The sequence below is a fragment of the Macrobrachium rosenbergii genome, unplaced genomic scaffold (assembly GCF_040412425.1).
Source record: "Macrobrachium rosenbergii isolate ZJJX-2024 unplaced genomic scaffold, ASM4041242v1 13875, whole genome shotgun sequence".
NCBI classification, from domain to species: Eukaryota; Metazoa; Arthropoda; class Malacostraca; order Decapoda; family Palaemonidae; genus Macrobrachium; species Macrobrachium rosenbergii.
Window position 1 is genome coordinate 3585545 of NW_027100719.1, and position 17669 is coordinate 3603213.

Below are 17669 nucleotides of genomic sequence, written 5' to 3' on the forward strand. Positions count from 1 at the left end.
TTTATCAGATCCATTGAAGGATATAATAGATGTTAGCCGGAGTAGATTTCAAACACTTTATCAAAACCTCTTACAGGCTCAAGTGTTAATGAAGAATGCACATGATAAAAAAGCTAAGGTCACAAAGCCTTACCAAGAAGGAGATATAGTATATGTACAGGTCTATGTTAGAAAAGGGCTAAATTGGAAATTATTGCCTAAGTTTGAAGGTCCTTTCATAGTTATAGAAGTTTTAATAGGTAACCGACTTAAAATTCGGAATCAGTCCGATTCAACGGATGTTCGAACAGTATCTATCTCTCATGTGAGAGCTTAAGACAATGGTTTGTTATGAAAAAGTTAATTATTGTGTGAATTTTTACATCATTTGAATGATGCGATGTTTTTTTTTCATTATTTACAAATTTTTTTTTGGAGGCTCCAACATGAAGCTTGTCAAATTATACCATGCACTATTCCTGTCAATGTTTATCGTAACTGGGAAGAGTTCTGAAATAACTTTACATCATGGTTCTATAGTAGAGGAAATGAATAATTTCTTTCTAACTGGCAGTAATATAGTTTTAGAAGTCAATATGAACGCCATTTTTACTAGCGAAAATGAAGTAATAACTTTGAAATCAGAATTGACTAATTTTGCTCAATCTCTGGCAGACTTGCATAAATCATTCTTAGCTAGCAGTGATCCAACGTCGCCTAATCAAGTCAGTGACACAATTAATATGCTTTTCTGGGAATTAAGGAATAAAACATGCGAAGCTGAAATCTTGGCTCGTGATTTGCTAATGTGGTCAATACCTCATGACGTTACAGAAAGGCGTAACCCACTTGTTCTAGCGGCATTAAATTTGGTTGGTTCCGTAGCTGGTCTTGGGTTAGGGATTTCAAATCGTTTGAAACTTCGCGATCACGGGGTTAAAATCGAAAATCTGGAACATCAACAAGAGGTATTAGCAGGAGAACTAAACAAACAAATTCAAGCTTTGAACAGCGTAATCAGTAAAGTAAATGAACAGTCACGACGTTTCAATCAGGTTCATGACACTCAAGTTTTGTTAGCAACTTTGATGTATTATCATGCTAAAATTAATCATGTATACTGAGAGTTTCAAGCTTTATCGAAAAATCAAAAGATTACGTGGAAGCTATAACACTTGCTGCTAAAGGCGTGTTGTCTCTCATTTGTTACCGATTAAAGATCTTACTCAGATTATCAATAATGCTCACGATAAAATGCGCTATGTTCCAGTAGTAGATTTTTATAAAGTTGAATTTTATTACAGCTTGATCACAGTTAAAGTTGACCTTGATAAGATCGTAATCGACATTCCTTTAACCCATCAGACGCGTGGAAAGCGTATAAAATTTCGCCTTTTCCCACGTATGTATCTAACGTCTCGACACCTATTATTAATAATCTGTCAGCTCTAGTATTGGTTTCCGCCAATAAGGAAGCTTTTACGGTTGTCCGAGACCAAGCACTGTTAAATGATTGCCATGATGTTATGAATAATGTAGTGTGCAGGATCGATTTGTTTGAGTTCTTGAAATCTGATACGTCCTTGAATTCATGCGAATTGGACTTAGTACTTAACAGAACCTCTCCCCATACACGTGAACATTGTTTGGCTGGTTTAGTACGGTATCGTGACAATCAGTTTCGTCACAGGCTCGTGAATGGCACGTCATTCGTCTTCTCTGCAGAACCATACATCGTCACTTGCCCAGATGGTACTAGGACAACAGGACACATGTTCGTCGTTAATGATGGCTGCATTGCAACAACGTCGTCACTCTTCATCCGAGCTAGCACAACCATCATCCTTGGGCGTAATTTCTTCATCAACACATCGTGGGAAACACTAGGCTGCAAGGTCTAACAATTCCCTACAGCAGGCCCATCGAAAACGCTATTGCATCATTAGACTTGCTGTCTCCTGCGAGCCATTCTTCTGATCACCATGATTTTCTTCTCCTCCGTTGGTATGTTGTAGCCGTATCGTAATCGTCAGCGTAATGTTTTGGAAAAAAGCACGAGAGATGAAGGAGACCATTGCGAAATCTGCTGATTTCTCAAAGGTCAACGTTGGACTGGCGCAATTATATGTTCCAAGTTCAGATAATGGAATTACTGGCCATTTTTTCATTAAAGCTCGAATACACAGAGAAAGACTGAAAAGGTTCTATTTTTTGTGGTAATATATGTGAGGAAGAGCTGAACATTTCTGGTGATATCATTTATCTACATTTATTTCTTTAATAACCTATACTACATATGTATGTATCAATTGCGTGTAGTAGCATGTTGTTCATTCAACATTTTGCATTTAGTAATTTGGTTGTCCATACTGATTAATCTATCAGGATAACTGTTTGTTTATATAAACCTACCATATGGTTATTACTTTTGGATACATTTTTAAGCATTGATTTCAATCTCTATCATTGCAAGTGTATTCATATAATCTGTGCACAAATGTTTTTACTTCGTATACGAATTGCATTATCATTTCAGAATTGCATTATCATTTCTGAATTGATTATTTTATCATTATTTTATTTTATATGTTAATTTAGCATTATCAGTATTATCATTATCTATAATTTTTCTCATTTGCTTTTATATGTTAATCATTACATTATCTTCATTCATATGATTTTTTGATATATCAATTTATGCATTAATGCCTGTATTGATGATTTCGTTCATTGTTTTATAAAAATGTTTGAGTTATATAACTTACCTTTTTTTTTAAGATAATTCACTTTGCTACATTTTAGTAAGACTTGTGTTCACAAATATGCAACATATTTTTGCAGTATTTGCTGTCTTCAGTAATTACTAACGAGGTATGTCTCATTCACATTTTGAAAGTGTATAATGATATTTGGAATCCGTATATTTTTTTTTGCTTTCAAGAAAAGAATTTATGCCTTAGCTAAAACAGTGCCTGTTTTGATGATTTCTCTCCTATTGTGTTTTAACGTGGAGGGAATTTCTGATGAAATGTCATATTTCATTTATGACAATAAAACATTTAAAGAAACTATATAAAAATTATTTACTTAGTAAATCTAAGATAATTAAAACTTAAGGTTTTTCATCTAACTATCTATTCACCGTAATTTTAGGCTCATTAAAAAAAAATAGAAGAAGAAGAAGCTATTTGTTTACCCGACGAGCTGTGACGTCAAATCCCCTCCCCTCCTAAAACCAGACGCAGAAAACGTCATCAATAAGTACCTGCAGAAGGAAGTGCATTGTCGTAATCTGGAAAAGATGGAGTGCGTCATCATAAAAATGGACGAAAATATTAATTTTCATGAGGATTTTGCAAATCGTGTCATAGACCTTTGTTAACTCTCCTCCTTTGCTCAGAGTTGTTTAGTCAACTAACCTTAGCAAAGATCACGTGCCTTCCACCGAATACGTGAACACTGCAAAGTCCCTGACTGTAACGAGGTCATATGTTTGTTCATTCGTATTTGTGATATGTTACATCTTAGTCTTTTGGTTACATAAAAAACTGTGGTTTTTATGCAGCTTAGATATTAGAAATCTAGTATTAATAAGGCAAAAATTGGGATTAATCCTTATGTAAAATGTGTCAAAGAAAGAATATGATTAATTAAAAAATTGGTATTTTTTTTCTATATATAAACAGAGAGCTGTTCTTAACTCCTTCGCTGAATTAAAAATCGAAATACAAGAAAAATGGAAACACTCTTTGCATATTGCCAAATAAACCATTTGTCTAGAAATCTTGCAGAACATTCCTAGGTCTGATCCTAGTAGACCAAAACGGTATCATTTAGTCTTATCATTGCTGTCCCAGCTCGAGAAAGAAAGGAAGGAATTAAACAAATGCACATCACAAACAAAGCCACGTCCTTCCCGCCTAGTTCATCACATTGGCGCCAACTCCTTAACTCTGACTGGCCCCAAAAGGGCGGGGTTTTCCAAATGTGCACAAAGAGAGGGATTTCCTGTCTTTTTGGGTAATAAAAGGACCCTAAAACATTCCATCTCGGGTCATGTCATGGCTATATTTGGGAACTTCAGTTTCCCCCCCATTTTTATTTTGAAGGTTTAGAAGGAATGTTATTTAAGCGGGTGATCGTTCTGGTATTGGTGGTGTGACGCATATGATATTCAGTGAAACACTTGCTTAAGAAAATACTTTATTTTACTGAATATATCTATATATATGTATATATATAGGGAGATAGATAGATAAATAGATACGTTGTTGCCTGCAACATCTATGATAGGCCTATAGTTTGGTAGAATCTTCAACTTATGATACTTTTTGTCTGTTGTAGTTTGAATTCCATTAAAATTCCCGTATCATTACATGTCTACATAGTGTTTTGAACTACTGTCTACATAATACTCCCCAAAAATATCGTCTTTTCATTTATTTCCGAGATAACACTTCATCCAGAAGTGTCCTCCAGTCAGAATCATAGCTGGCAATCTGGTTGTGTTCTGACTGGACGTTCTGAAGTGCCTTGTCCAAGCGATTCTCCCTCAGAAGTAACCTCAGGTCATCCCCTGAGAATGTTGACCTGGTCCTGGGGGAACAAAAAAGGGAGATAGAGATTGTTTTAGGTAAATGAAATGACCATATAGGTCTATATAGTTTCACAAACAAAACCGCCGACTGTTTTTACTCTCACCGGTGCTGGAGGAGTTCCACCAATTTCTCCCAGGGCAAGGTTCTCAGTGCCTCTGCTGTGAGACCCCTGCTCAGGAGTCCATTTTCGTCTGTTTTGCTGTCCTCTGCGTCTTCCTGTGGGAGGGTTGTGTCTTAGTATCTAGCTTGGCATTTTTCTCAGCTGATGGGAGCATTTAGAAGGAAGGTGTTCTATTATACGCTGTTGGGACGGGAGCAGGTATGCAAGTTCACAGGACAGAGACTGAGTTCTGAGCTGAGAACCCAAGCATGACTGTGTAGCTTAGTGCAGGCAACCTGCCCTGAAAGCAGGTTAGGTCCCAGCAGGGAGTTTGAACTATGATTGAACACTACAGAAGCAGGCACTATCTGCCTGCCTTAGAAAAAACTCTTAACGTGTCCATATCAGTTCCCAGGCTTTGTGGAGTTTCATCACCCAACTTGCCCTGGCCCAGAAGACCCTTTGTTTTTGGTCATAAAAATGAAAAAATATTATATATACATAATTCTTGCAAACTAATATTTATCAAAATAGAAAATAAAATACATGTAAATGATTCAGGATTTTTTCTAAGTTTCAGTTTTGGGAAATGCTCTTAGGGACATTTGAAGGGACATTTGATTCCCCAGGAGCTAGTACTAAACGTGGCAAAATACATTTGACTCAGAAGGGGCTAGTACTAAAAATGGCAAAATACATTTGACCCCACAGGGGCTAGTACTAAACATGGCAAAATACATTTGATCGCCCAGTGGCTAGTACTAAACATGGTGAAATACATTTGACCCCCAGGGGCTAGTACTAAACATGGCAAAATACTTTTGATCGACCAATGGCTAGTATTAAACATGGCAAAATACATTTGATTGCCCAGTGGCTAGTACTAAACATGGCAAAATACATTGGACCCCCCAGGAGCTAGTACTAAACATGGCAACATTTGACCTGCAGGGGCTAGTACTAAACATGGCAAAATACATTTAACCTGCAGCGGCTAGTACTAAACTTGGTGAAATACATTTAACCCTCATGGGCTAGTACTAAACATTGTGAAATACATTTGAACCCCCAGGGACTAGTACTAAACACAGAGAAACAGTGTAGGTGAGTCACTGTTTTGCTGTGTTCAGTACTAGCAGCAGACGTGTGACATGTTTTTGACGTAGCATTGCTCTAGGTTCTTTGCAGCGTGCCGTCCTTGGGACCTTAGCTGGTACTACAACCCCTTTCGTTCCTTTGACTGTACCTCCTTTCATATTCTCTTTCTTCCATCTTACTTTCCTCAACCCTCTCCTGACAACTGATTGATAGTGCAACTGCTTTGAGGTTTTCCTCCTGTTACACCTTTCAAACCTTCTTACTGTCAGTTTCCGTTTCAGCGCTGAATGGCCTGGTAGGTCCCAGTGCTTGGCATGTGGCCTAAATTCTATATTCAATTCCTGCAGAAAATTAAAGAAAAAAGGGGGAGACTGTAAAGTTAGGTTAGGACCGGAATGGACGCAGAACCATTATAGCTTAAACAGATTAACAACAAACATTTTCTTAGAAGCCTGACTGCAACTTATGTGTCGGGGCAAATGTTTACAATCCGTCATCGACATTTTAAGTGTTTTAGCCGCTGCGCAGCGAAGCGAGCTTGTCGTTAGCGCGATGGAATGCTCGCACCTGTTCTTGTTGACCGAGCAAATATTTACTCAAGACTGAATTCGGCCAGTCATTGCCATGTGTGCTTCAGTGGCGTCCTTGAAGACGACGAACTATGTTGACCTTAGTGTTTGGACACAGATGCACTGAGAGAGAGAGAGAGAGAGAGAGAGAGCAATATGTATCTCAAAAGAGATGTAAAAGCGATAAGAATAACATCAGAATCTGTAGAGTCAAGAGGGTCAAATGAGAATCACTGAATGATATAGGATCAAATGAGAATCTGTCAGTGGAAAAGAGTCGAGAAAGAGTTTTGTGAATGTGCAAAGAATCAGATGAGAATCTGTACACATGTTGAAGATCAAATGAGAGTCTTAAATGAGAAAATTCAGATAAAGTCACTTCAGACCAGAGGATCACATGAGAGTCTGTTAACACCCCAGCTTACCTCAAAGGGAATCCTGTAGGACCTGGCCCTCTGCAGATGCTCTGGGATATCCTTTGTGCCATGAAGGACCAGCTTTATCTCCCCAATTGTTCCGTGTTCGTCTTTAGTTGTCTGTGGGGAAAAGGATTGGATTTATTCAGATTAAAAAATCATGATGGATTGCTGCTGATTTGAAAGATGAGTTCAGTTAATTTGCTGCATTCAAAATACATCTTAAAACGGTTTTTAAACAAGACAAATAAGAGTCAGTTCAGGCCGAACAAATCTTTTCAACTTTAGGTATGGTTTTGTCGTCATCTCATCACCTGAACAGAATTTACTTTTGTGAGGACATGAAGAGTCCTCCAACGAGGATTTGCAAGTTCAGTGGTTTTTCAAAGCATTTGGTGTCTGCGTAATGCTGCGATAGTTTGTTTCGCCTTGTACGAGTATGTAATCAATTCATGCTTAACTTATTGTTAAAGGATTTACACTACTACGACAAGAAAATTCATGTATGTTAAAACAGACATACAAAACTGATAACCACATAAAAATCTGCTCACCATGTCAGTGATTTCAAGCTTCCAGATACCTCTGGGATCTTCACCCCACGTGTGGACAGACATCAGGGCCCAGTCTTGGAAGCCCTTCTGAGAATCGTCGTCTGCTCTTTCATTCAGGAGGACTGTCCGTGTCCCTGGGAGAGACCAAGATTTGGATGACTGTCTGGAGAAGTTATTGAATGTCATCAAATCCTAGAAGCCCTCTACAGTATCTAGCAGTTTTGTAAAAAAGTGCGTGAAGAATTATTCACATTCATTCCTTCTATTACAAAGGCTAGAAAATGTGTCTTCTTACATAGCAGTGTTGAAGAGCAATACAAACTAGAGGTTACAGATTTTAATGTCTTCTTTGTACGGTTTGCTCTAGACTTCCTGTGTAGATAAAAATGCACTGTCTTAATGGAAATTCAATTAAAGTTGATAATGTAAGTAAAATTAGCCCAGTGCTGCTATGGCATACATTTCTAGTGCCAGCTGACTTCTTAGTTCATGCAGTACAACTCTGTTGCTGTTGTAAGCTCATCCTGAACTTGTCGCAGATTGTTCTGTTGGACTATAGTTTGAGAACTTAACAGTCCAGCTTTATTCCAAAAATGATCAAGAAGATTTTGATCCAATAATGCTGAGTAATCAGTTGGATTAGCACCCTAGCATCCATATCAGGAAAGAAAAGACAGAATCCTGATTCCCAAGAAGAACAAAATACTCGCTTGAAAAGCCGGCGTAAGTTAGTTTATTGTGATTCTGTCGAAGTAGAATGATGAACACTAAGTTTAATACTCACCTGAAGGACTAGTGAGTGAGATCGACAAGGCTCCTCTTCTCGTGTAGTCTATGTTTGCGATGACTTGCACGTGCTCCAGAGACCTGACTTCGTCTTCGGTACCCTCGCATCCCGTTGAGGTGAACTCCAACTCGACCAAACCCCCTGTTTTCAAAGTCCTGTTTTCCCTGTGGGTTGAATGTTGTGTGTGAATACATATGTGGTTTGATATATATGAATTCAGTGTTGCTCTGGTGTGGATATGAAGAAAGGAATTTTATGGGAAGTGGATCCTTGAGCCAAAAATGTAGATTAATTTTGTATTTGTTACTGGAGAAGCCAATTTTCCAAACAGATTATTTATTCAGAGTGTCCGGTTGTTCCCCGCTACCAGTTACCTTGACGTCGTCCCGACCGTGCATATCGCTTTACTTGGGACGACTGTCCAGTTCCTGACCATCTGAACCAGACCGTCTGCACTCAAGAGACCGAACCCAAATTGAGAGTTGAACTTGAGACCTTTCGCGTTGGTGAGTCAGCCACTGTTGTGTCCCAGCGGCGCCCATTCGGACCTCCAGACCACTGCGTGTTGCATGTCCCTCCACGTCAGCTCTGGACTACCAGCGACAGTGAGAGAAGATACTGTGGGTCATTCGGAATATCAGAAATCTACTTTGTAGTTTTGTTTGGCAATGAAACAAAGTACTGTATCTTTTAAGTGGATTTTGAGATGGGGCAAGCGGTCCTGTTTTTCCTTTCCTTTCTGTGTTTAGCTTCGCAGGATTGTTTTATATAATACTGAGCATAGTGCTTGCCAAGGAGATCACAAAATAAGGAAGAACAGAAAGGAATAATTGATTCAGTGGCCTAATCTAGTCTTGCCTACTTCAGCAAGACGGAATGAAACCACAGGTTTTTTCTTATGTCATAGACAAGACCAGATTACACAAAGTAATGAGACCCTGTTTTGTGGCTTTAAGAATATAAGACCTACTTCACTTCCAGTGCCAAAGCAAAGATCCCGGCTGCCAAAGGAGCAGCTGCAGATGTTCCAGAAAACTTGTCTGTGCAGCTGTTGTGCAGGTCGGTCGTTGCCTGGAATAGTGGACCATGAGATATATTAGTTTCTTTAAAGATTGCTACTATTGCTTCTAGCCACAAAAAAATGATACTTTGAGTGATATGAGGAATATAATGTGCTGTTCCTTGACAAAAGTTTTATATAGGAACGGTTTGGATGAACAGCTGTGACTATCGAACTTAGAAGTAGAGTTCTTGTTTTCAGTTTTCTGTATATTCTACAGACCTACTTTTTAGTGATTTTCATGGTTGCATGTTTAGTAATCATGCACCATGTTTACCCAGTCCACGTATGAATTTTTCACACTGCGCAGTAATGGACGAACTCCGTCCACCATTTTCAGCGATGGCGTTGAAAGTGACAACAACAATGATGGAAGTATCACAGGAACTCACTATCTTCTGGTCTGTGTACGCCCCCGAAGAGTAGGCAGCAGCCAAGGTGGACGTGCATCTCTCCCCGTACCAAGGGAAGAGTCCTGTCTCGGAAGCACTGCTTATGCTGAGGGTGTAGATGCTGGAGGTGTACCCATCGCAGTTGCAGTCGTCCCCTGCTGATCCGCCATTGCTTGCAGCCCATACGTACACTATGCCCTTGCCATTGCGACCCTGGCAGAAAATATGCGGAATTGGGTCAAGGAGATTCAATGAGATCATTACGAAGGTATCATGAATTGAAAAAGACATACAATCCCTGATTCGTACCTCAGTCACCCCCTTCTGCAGTGCGATGTCAGCCAGCCTCCTGGGACCTTCGACTCTGCGGCCGTCGTCAGTGGGTCCCCAAGAGCAGGAGATGACGTCCGTTTTACCCACCGGCCATTCTAGAGATAGTCCTTCGACGACGTCGCTCAATGGACCGTCCAGCATCCTCACGCCTTGATGAGAGGGAAGTTTACGTTAGACACTTACTGCATGGTGTGAAGATCATTTATTATTTCTGTAACGTGAGTAGATTGAGGGTAATGAGCTCCCCATTAAACTCTCATAAAACATCGAATGAGAAAACACAGAGCTTCTCAATATCCTTGAAACATCATAAGCGTGACGCAACGACCAAAATACTGCTGCCATTTTATAAATATATGTAAATAGTCATAAGTAAATATTTCTGCACCAGTACAGATCAGCAGCAGCTTACCTCCTACGCTTGCACAGAAGGCAACTCCGACACCACATATCCTGTTGTTCGGCGTCATGATGATTTCTCCAGCACACCGGGTGCCGTGGGAGTTCGAAAACTGTTGGTCGTACCTCGGCGACGGGTCAGGGTCGTTGTCGTTGAAGTCGTAGCTAATGTCGCTGTCCTGCACCAATAATAATAATAAGTGGGATGTTGTGTGGATGGTGAGTTCTGACCTCTGTAGACTCTGAATGCATTAGAGACTATTGTAATCTTCTTTCTGGAGACATTCATTCCCTAGTGACATGAGGCCATGTCCACACAGCCTCCCTTCCTTGTCAAAATTTATACTGCTCCTCCTCTATCAAACCTTTTATCAATTGTCTCACTTTCTCAGTCAAAATCCTGTTGTTTGGTAACAGGAGTTTATGTATAAGTTATATGGAAAGACAAAAGTTTCACCGAGTCAAAAAAATATCTCATAAAAACATTTGATTTGCATTACTCCTTCCCAGTAGGTCTTCCTGTTTTGTGCCCTACTTTCTCAAACAATTTCTGACCTCCTCTGAAAAGGAACAGTTCGTTAGCTTTTTATAGGCAAACTGACAGATTCTGCCAGGCATCCATTGGTGTATTCGTGCATGGGTATATGTTTAAGCCTACATGCAAAAGATATTCAGAGTAGGATGAAAGAACTTCCCTGGAACAAATCAAGTACCCTGTCATATATTAATTACCACATTCTTTCCCATCAATGGACTAAAAGTGTATTATGCTTTGGCAATAATCCATCTCCTTTACACTTGAATGGTGGAAGTACCCACATGTATCTTTTCGGACACTGATGTCTGGCCAAGAGGACTCTCCCAGGATACCCATAGTTGAGTTTTCAAAACACCTGAAGTACCATTGTTTCAGCTTTCTAATGGTTTGTCACTAAAAGCTCTAACAAGCTAGCTTCAGGTGAAAAAGTTGCAACCTTTTAGGGGGCATGTATGCTGTCTTCAAGGGTAACCAACAAATTAGTCTAAGATGAAGAAGGCTCAACCCTTTTAGGTACTGATGTTTTGTTTCTCAAGGTTCTAGTGAGATGGAAAGATGGAAGTTGAACAAGTAAAAGATGTGCCGAAGTTTCTTCGGCGCAATCGAGTTTTCTGTACATTGTATAATCAAGGCCACCGAAAATAGATCTATCTTTTGGTGGTCCCAGTATAATGCTGTATGAGCCGCAGCCTATGAAACTTTAACCAGGGCATGGTGGTGGCCTGTCCTATATCGTTGCCAGAAGCACGACCGTAAATAAAATGAAACCTACTGAGGCTAGAAGGCTGCAATTTGGTATGTTTGATGAGTGGAGGATGGATGATCAACATACCAATTTGCAGCCCTCTACCCTCAGGTGTTTTTAAGATCTGAGGACAGACAGAGAGAGTATGGACAGAAAAAAGTGTAGACGGACAGACAAAGCTGGCACAATAGTTTTCTCTTCAGAAAACTGAAAAGTCGTTAACATTCTTACATAGTTTTGTACGATGTCGGCGTGACTCCACTCAAGGCCGTCGTCCAGGACGAGAAGCTTGACTCCTTTCCCCGTCACCCCAGACTGCCACACAGGGACCACCTGCAGATCCAGTTTTGGCAGGTCACTGCGACTTCTGGTGTCGAACTGTCGAGAATCGGAGTAGTTTAATTCCTAATCTCACAAATAGATTGGTTGATGGAACCATAAATAGAAATTATACATAGAGCAGTTACGCTAAACACTGGAAGCCTGCGACTTAATTGTACGTGAAATGAGCAACCAAGGAAGACTTTAGTCAATTGAGGGCTTTCAAGCAACGCTGAAATGTTGCTTGAATGCATGTCACCCCTACCAGGTACCACTGATGGACCCAGAGCTCATCGTTGAACAGTTTCTCCATTTCCAACGCGTGGGCGGACATAGCGGACCTCTGCATTAAGTTGCGAGTGTCCTCTCCTCCTTCCGTTCGCTTTCCTTCTTCCTTCAGAGATACCCTTTGCGTCTCTTCCTCCGACCTCATCCGTTTCACCCGGACAAGAGGGGCGTAAGGATCGTAGGCGTCGTCTCTCAGATCAGCCCCGGAGAGGACTGCCCTCTTTGCTCTCTCCTTCACAAACTGTTGTTCAGCCCATTTGACCTAGATTGGCAAAGATGGAATTCCACAGGAATTGAAAGTGGTATTTGATTTTAAAATCATAATTGGGGCCTAGACAGTTAAAATGGAGACCTGGGGATTTGACGGGAGTGAAAAGATTAGGGATTTGACGGAAGTGAAGGTTAGGGATTTGACAGGAGTGAAAAGATTAGGGATTTGATGGAAGAGAAAAGATTAGGGATTTGACAGGAGTGAGAAGACTAGGGATCTGACAGGAGTGAAAAGATTAGGGATTTGACAGAAGTGAAAAGATTAGGGACTTGACGGACAAAAACAGGATTCGATATGAAATCACAAGACATTTGACCCAGATAACAAGGAATATACAAGCAGAAAGTAAACAAACAGGATATTTTCACCCAGTTTCACGTAGAATATTATATCATAAACTGAGAATCGTAACGTCGTATTTACGGACAGAAACCAAGCATACGAACGCACTCACTTCAAGATGGACGCTGAGCTTGTGGGTCAACTCGGGGGCCGCTCTCTTGTGGACCGTGGGGTGGTCTCTCTTCTCCAGCCAGTAGACACCTTCGAAGTTCCCGACCTGAGAGATAGGAGAGCTAAAGTGGCGGTAGAGTTACGCACCCGTGAGGGCGAGATTTCAGAGGGCTTCTGAGGTCAGCGGAGCACGATAGTCGGAGGCGTGGTGAAGGCGCCTTCCTTACTATGCCCTCCACCTTCACCCTGCGCCTGGAGGGTGTAAGGATGGCGCCTTCACCCCTTCTTGCTGAGATGTGGAATGGTAAAAAGAGGGAATATACTGTATATATACTCGTATATCCAATACAGCACGAAGGAACGCGTGCTTGAGAACATCGCTAAGTCCACGTCAGAAGAAGAGTGAAAACTGGGACTTTGTAGTTTATTCTACATTTTCAGGTTCACACTGAATACAAAAGAAGTTGACAGCTGTTTATATACAAAAACAGAAGAGGGGGCGGGGTTACAGTTTGTTAAACAACAAAGACAGGGACATAGGGTTAAGGGATAATTCAAAGTGGAGATTAACAGTCCTGGTGGAAGTAGCTTCGATGAAGACACTCTCAAGCAGATTTCTTTTCTGATGGTCGGTGACCTTGTAGATGACCGTTGACTTATCCCAGTCCATTCTATTGCATTCTTTACAAGGAATACTGTATACAATATTGTTTGAATTGGGTCGGCTATTCGTAATTGGTTTATTTCTCAAAATATTATATTTAAATACTAAGTTAATATCAGTAGTTTTTAAAATGGGCAGGAATGAAATTAGGATGAAATGGTAAAGAGAATATTCTTAAGTTCGTTGTTAACAATGGTTGGTTTATAATGTGAGTTTTTTACCTTGCTTTTACAAAGTTCTAAAATATATGGAGGGTAAGAATGAATCTCCTATTTTATCAATAATTTTAAACTCCTCTTCCAAAAATTCAGGACTACAAATTCTAAGAGCCCTAAGGTACATACTGGAAAATGTTGACATCTTAATTTGTTTGGCATGATTAGAGTAAAAATTAATATATGACAAATTATTCGTGGTTTCCTATATACTTTAAAACAAAAACTGGTGTTATTTCTAATAATTAAGACACCCAGAAATGGTATACAATTATTTTCTTCACATTCTGTCGTGAATTTTATGGAAGGTACAAGATTATTAATTGTTTGTAAGAAATCTTTAACAATACAAAAACAATCGTCTATACATCTGACCCAAAACACCTTAGAGAAGAGATTCCTTGGAATAAGTCTAGACTCAAAGAATTCCGTGTAAATATTAGACAAATTGGCGAAACAGGGTTCGCCATAGCCATACCAAATATTTGTCCATAAAAATTACCATGGAAAGTGAATTTACAATTTTTTTTGATATACAAAGGGATGTCAAATTAATAATAACATTGGTATGTAATTCTAGATTGTACAAGTTGTGATAAAAATTGAAGAAAGTCATCGATATGAACTTTAGTATTTATAAATTTATATATATATATATATATATATATATATTCTATATATGATATATAATATAAAGACAATATACTTCAAGTGTTGCGCATATATATAGCAAATGGGCTTATCAGTTATATATGCATTGACTCTACGCCCACGAGGGAGAGAGAGAGATTGTAAATAATATTTTAGGCTTATTATTATTATTATTATTATTATTATTATTATTATTATTATTATTATTATTATTATTATTATTATTATTATTATTATTATTCCTGAACTCGTTAAAAAACGAATTTTATTTAAGGACGTCACTTGTCCAAAACACCTGCGCCGAACGTATTAGAATTAATTAACATTCAGCTTCGATAAGGACACCTGCTCGTAATCTTTTCGAAATTTACGAGATAAAGTAAAATTCGTAATTATTTTGAACCGGAGATTTACGAAATGTCCGTAAGATTAACGAAAACTAAAGTCACTTGGGTCAAGTAGTCTTTGTTCAACGGATTCGGACGCATCCATTTCCCCCTTAAACCCTTCCCGCGTGACGTCATCAGGGTCAGCGAGACGCGTGGAGGACTCTTTAAATGTGGGGGTTTGTATGCGTCTATAAAATGAAGCGTGGGGCAGACCTGCCTGCTTTATTACTGAAGATATACCCCATAGAAGGTCAGAAATAAGGTGGGCATCGAATTTTGGGCAGAATGGCCCCACTTAGATACTCACCTGCCCCAGAAATTCGTACCCAAGGTCCCTGGCGACAGACTCTGCGATTTCGGGCCCTCCCGTAAGATGGACAACCCACTCATTCAGAAACTGTTTAGCGTCCTCGTGCCCTGAATGCCCTTGGTGGCGTCCTACGAGACTCCTCTTGTCTGCCTGCGGAATGTATCCTCCTTTGGAGAGTCCTTCGGGGGCGAAGGAGCCTCCCGCCCCAGGGGTTTCGAATCGGTCTAGTTGGCGCCTTCTCTGAGAAGGAAAGACGTCCTTTCGGGCGTCTGGAAAGGGTCCTGGGGCTCGTTCGAGATGTCTTTCATCTAATTCCTCTTCTTCTTCTTCCTTTTCTTCTTGTCCTTCCTGCGGCAGGACGCCCTTGTCGAGGATTTCCCGGAGTTTTTCCTTCAGTTCCTCGTATCCTTCGACGGACTGGGCGCCTCTGAAGTTCAGACTTGATACATCATCTCCTTCTCCCCCTCCTTTCCCTCCGCCTTCCAGAGGGGCTGTGTCCTTTCCCTGGACTCCAGCAGTTCCATTTCCAGAGACCCCTGGAAGCGAGACAAAGGCGAAGAGGGGGAAAAGTAATAAAAACCGACGGTTGACGGTCATGGAAGCCACCATGACGCCACGTGCCGAAAGAGAGAGAGACTGGCGTCTGCCGATGACGATCGGTCTAAAGGAATATCATTATCGCAAGGGGGGGAAGGAGCCCCTAGAGGGTGATGGGTGGATGGGGGAGAGGTGGATTAATGGCTATGGGGGTTGGGGGCGGGAAATTAGGCGCTATAGACATTTATTAGTAGTTGTTGCCGAGTTAACTCGTTTTGTTGAGATTTTTCCACTGAAGTACAAATCAGCTGAGGAAGTTGCTATAGCATTCTTTAAGGGGATAATTTATAGATATGGTGTTCCTGAATGTCTGATCACAGACAATGGTAGGGAGTTTATTAATAAGACGTTAGAGGGTCTTGCTAATTTGTTGGGGATAAAGAAAGTATCTATTATCCCGTATAGACCTGAAGCGAATGGGTTATGTGAGAGGGCGAATCGGAAAGTAATCGAAGCGTTACGCATGACAGTGGGTGGTTCCGATACACATTGGGACAGATCTTTGGATGAAGTGCGATATAGTATCAATACTATGACGAATGACACAATTAAGATATCTCCAGCAGAAGCTTTGTATGGGTACAAGTTGAAAGGACCTTTTGATTTGTTACCAGAGCGAGTTCAGGGTGATGTTACAGTCACTTCGTTGATAAATACAGCGAGAGAATGATTTGCACGTATCAGTAAAGAACTTGAACTTAGTTCGCGCGCAATGGTAGAGAAAAGTAACGCGAAATCGAGGGGGGTAGCTTTTTCGATGGGTGATAGAGTGTTTGTTAAAGTGAATGTTCGGAATGATCTGAATTATAAATTAAGTCCGAAGTTCCACGGACTTTTTGAGATTGTAGAGATCAAAAGAGGGAATAGATTTGTAGTAAAAGATGTAATTACCGGTGTGACGAAATTAACTCATATTTCAAAGTTAAAGAAAGTTGAGATATAATGGAACATTTGTATATAGTTAGAGGGATAGATGGGTTGATATTTGTATATACTGTATATAATACTTGTTTTTTTTGTTGTTTCTTTTTTTTTTTTGTCTCGTGTTCATTTTTTAGATGAATTTGAGAATGGGAGAAGTAAAAGAGCAGCACCTTTAGTTCTTTTAGGTGTTGGCGTGATTGCTGCGATTGGAGCAATGTCCATTGGGAGTTTAGTCAAAGTAGCAGAGGTTCAAAAAGACTTAATAGCTCAAGGGAAACAGTTAAATCAGTTGCAAGAGAGTAATAAGAGGTTGAGTAATAGTTTTGAAACAATGAGACGTTCTTTGAATGGTTTGTCAGTTTCAGTAGAGAGTTTGAAAGAAGATCTTGATGTGACAATTGCATTCCTTACGATCCAACATACCGTTCTTAATGTTGAGAAAGAAACTGATTCTCTAAGGACAGAAGTGCAAATGCAAGTTGAAGCAATTATTGCTGCAGCAGATGGTCGTGTGTATGGTGACATGTTACCTTTGGGATACTTAGAAAATGTTCTAAGGAATTCCGCTTATCTACATGGAGCGAAAGTATTGTTTACTGGAGGAGATTTGTATTTGTATTATAATGTTTTGAGGGTGAGATTGTCTGATCGGGGATTGATAGTATACGTTCCTGTCAGTACGATGAAGCCTTTTGTTAGTTTTGTTATTAGACCTTTTCCGAGTGCTTTTGGAGACTTAGTTGTGATATGGAAGGGATTAGAGATCATGTTCATTTTGGGAGATCAATATCAGGGTTTGGGAGTTGATTATAAGACAGGTTGTACCTTGGTTAGGGAGAAGTATGTGTGTGACAGTAGTGTTTTCCAGTTGCGAGTTGTGTCTGTGGGTGGTTGTGAATTGTCTTTAGTTCATAGACAGACTCCGACTGAATGTGACTTTATACAGTTTCCATGTGAATACCACATGATCACCACCAGAACTCTTACTGCCTTGTTTCGCAAAGAGTGCCCCATCACG

At 40.1% G+C, this 17669-nt stretch overlaps 1 protein-coding gene and 1 long non-coding RNA gene across 2 annotated transcripts; both read right to left on the reverse strand.

Annotated features, from left to right (window-relative positions):
• Positions 1-4169: 4169 nt before the first annotated feature.
• LOC136837890 (uncharacterized) lies at positions 4170-4795 on the reverse strand. Its single transcript, XR_010852799.1, has 2 exons — positions 4681-4795; positions 4170-4575 (listed from the first exon to the last, which is right to left on the reverse strand). It is a non-coding gene; the product is annotated as an uncharacterized lncRNA (long non-coding RNA).
• Positions 4796-6724: 1929 nt separating this feature from the next.
• On the reverse strand, positions 6725-15739 carry LOC136837880 (neuroendocrine convertase 1-like). Its single transcript, XM_067102766.1, is given in 12 exon segments — positions 6725-6880; positions 7315-7448; positions 8099-8265; positions 8476-8694; positions 9072-9172; positions 9554-9766; positions 9863-10035; positions 10299-10464; positions 11800-11946; positions 12155-12439; positions 12903-13007; positions 15128-15739. Coding segments are annotated over 12 exon segments (2478 nt in total).
• Positions 15740-17669: the final 1930 nt, after the last annotated feature.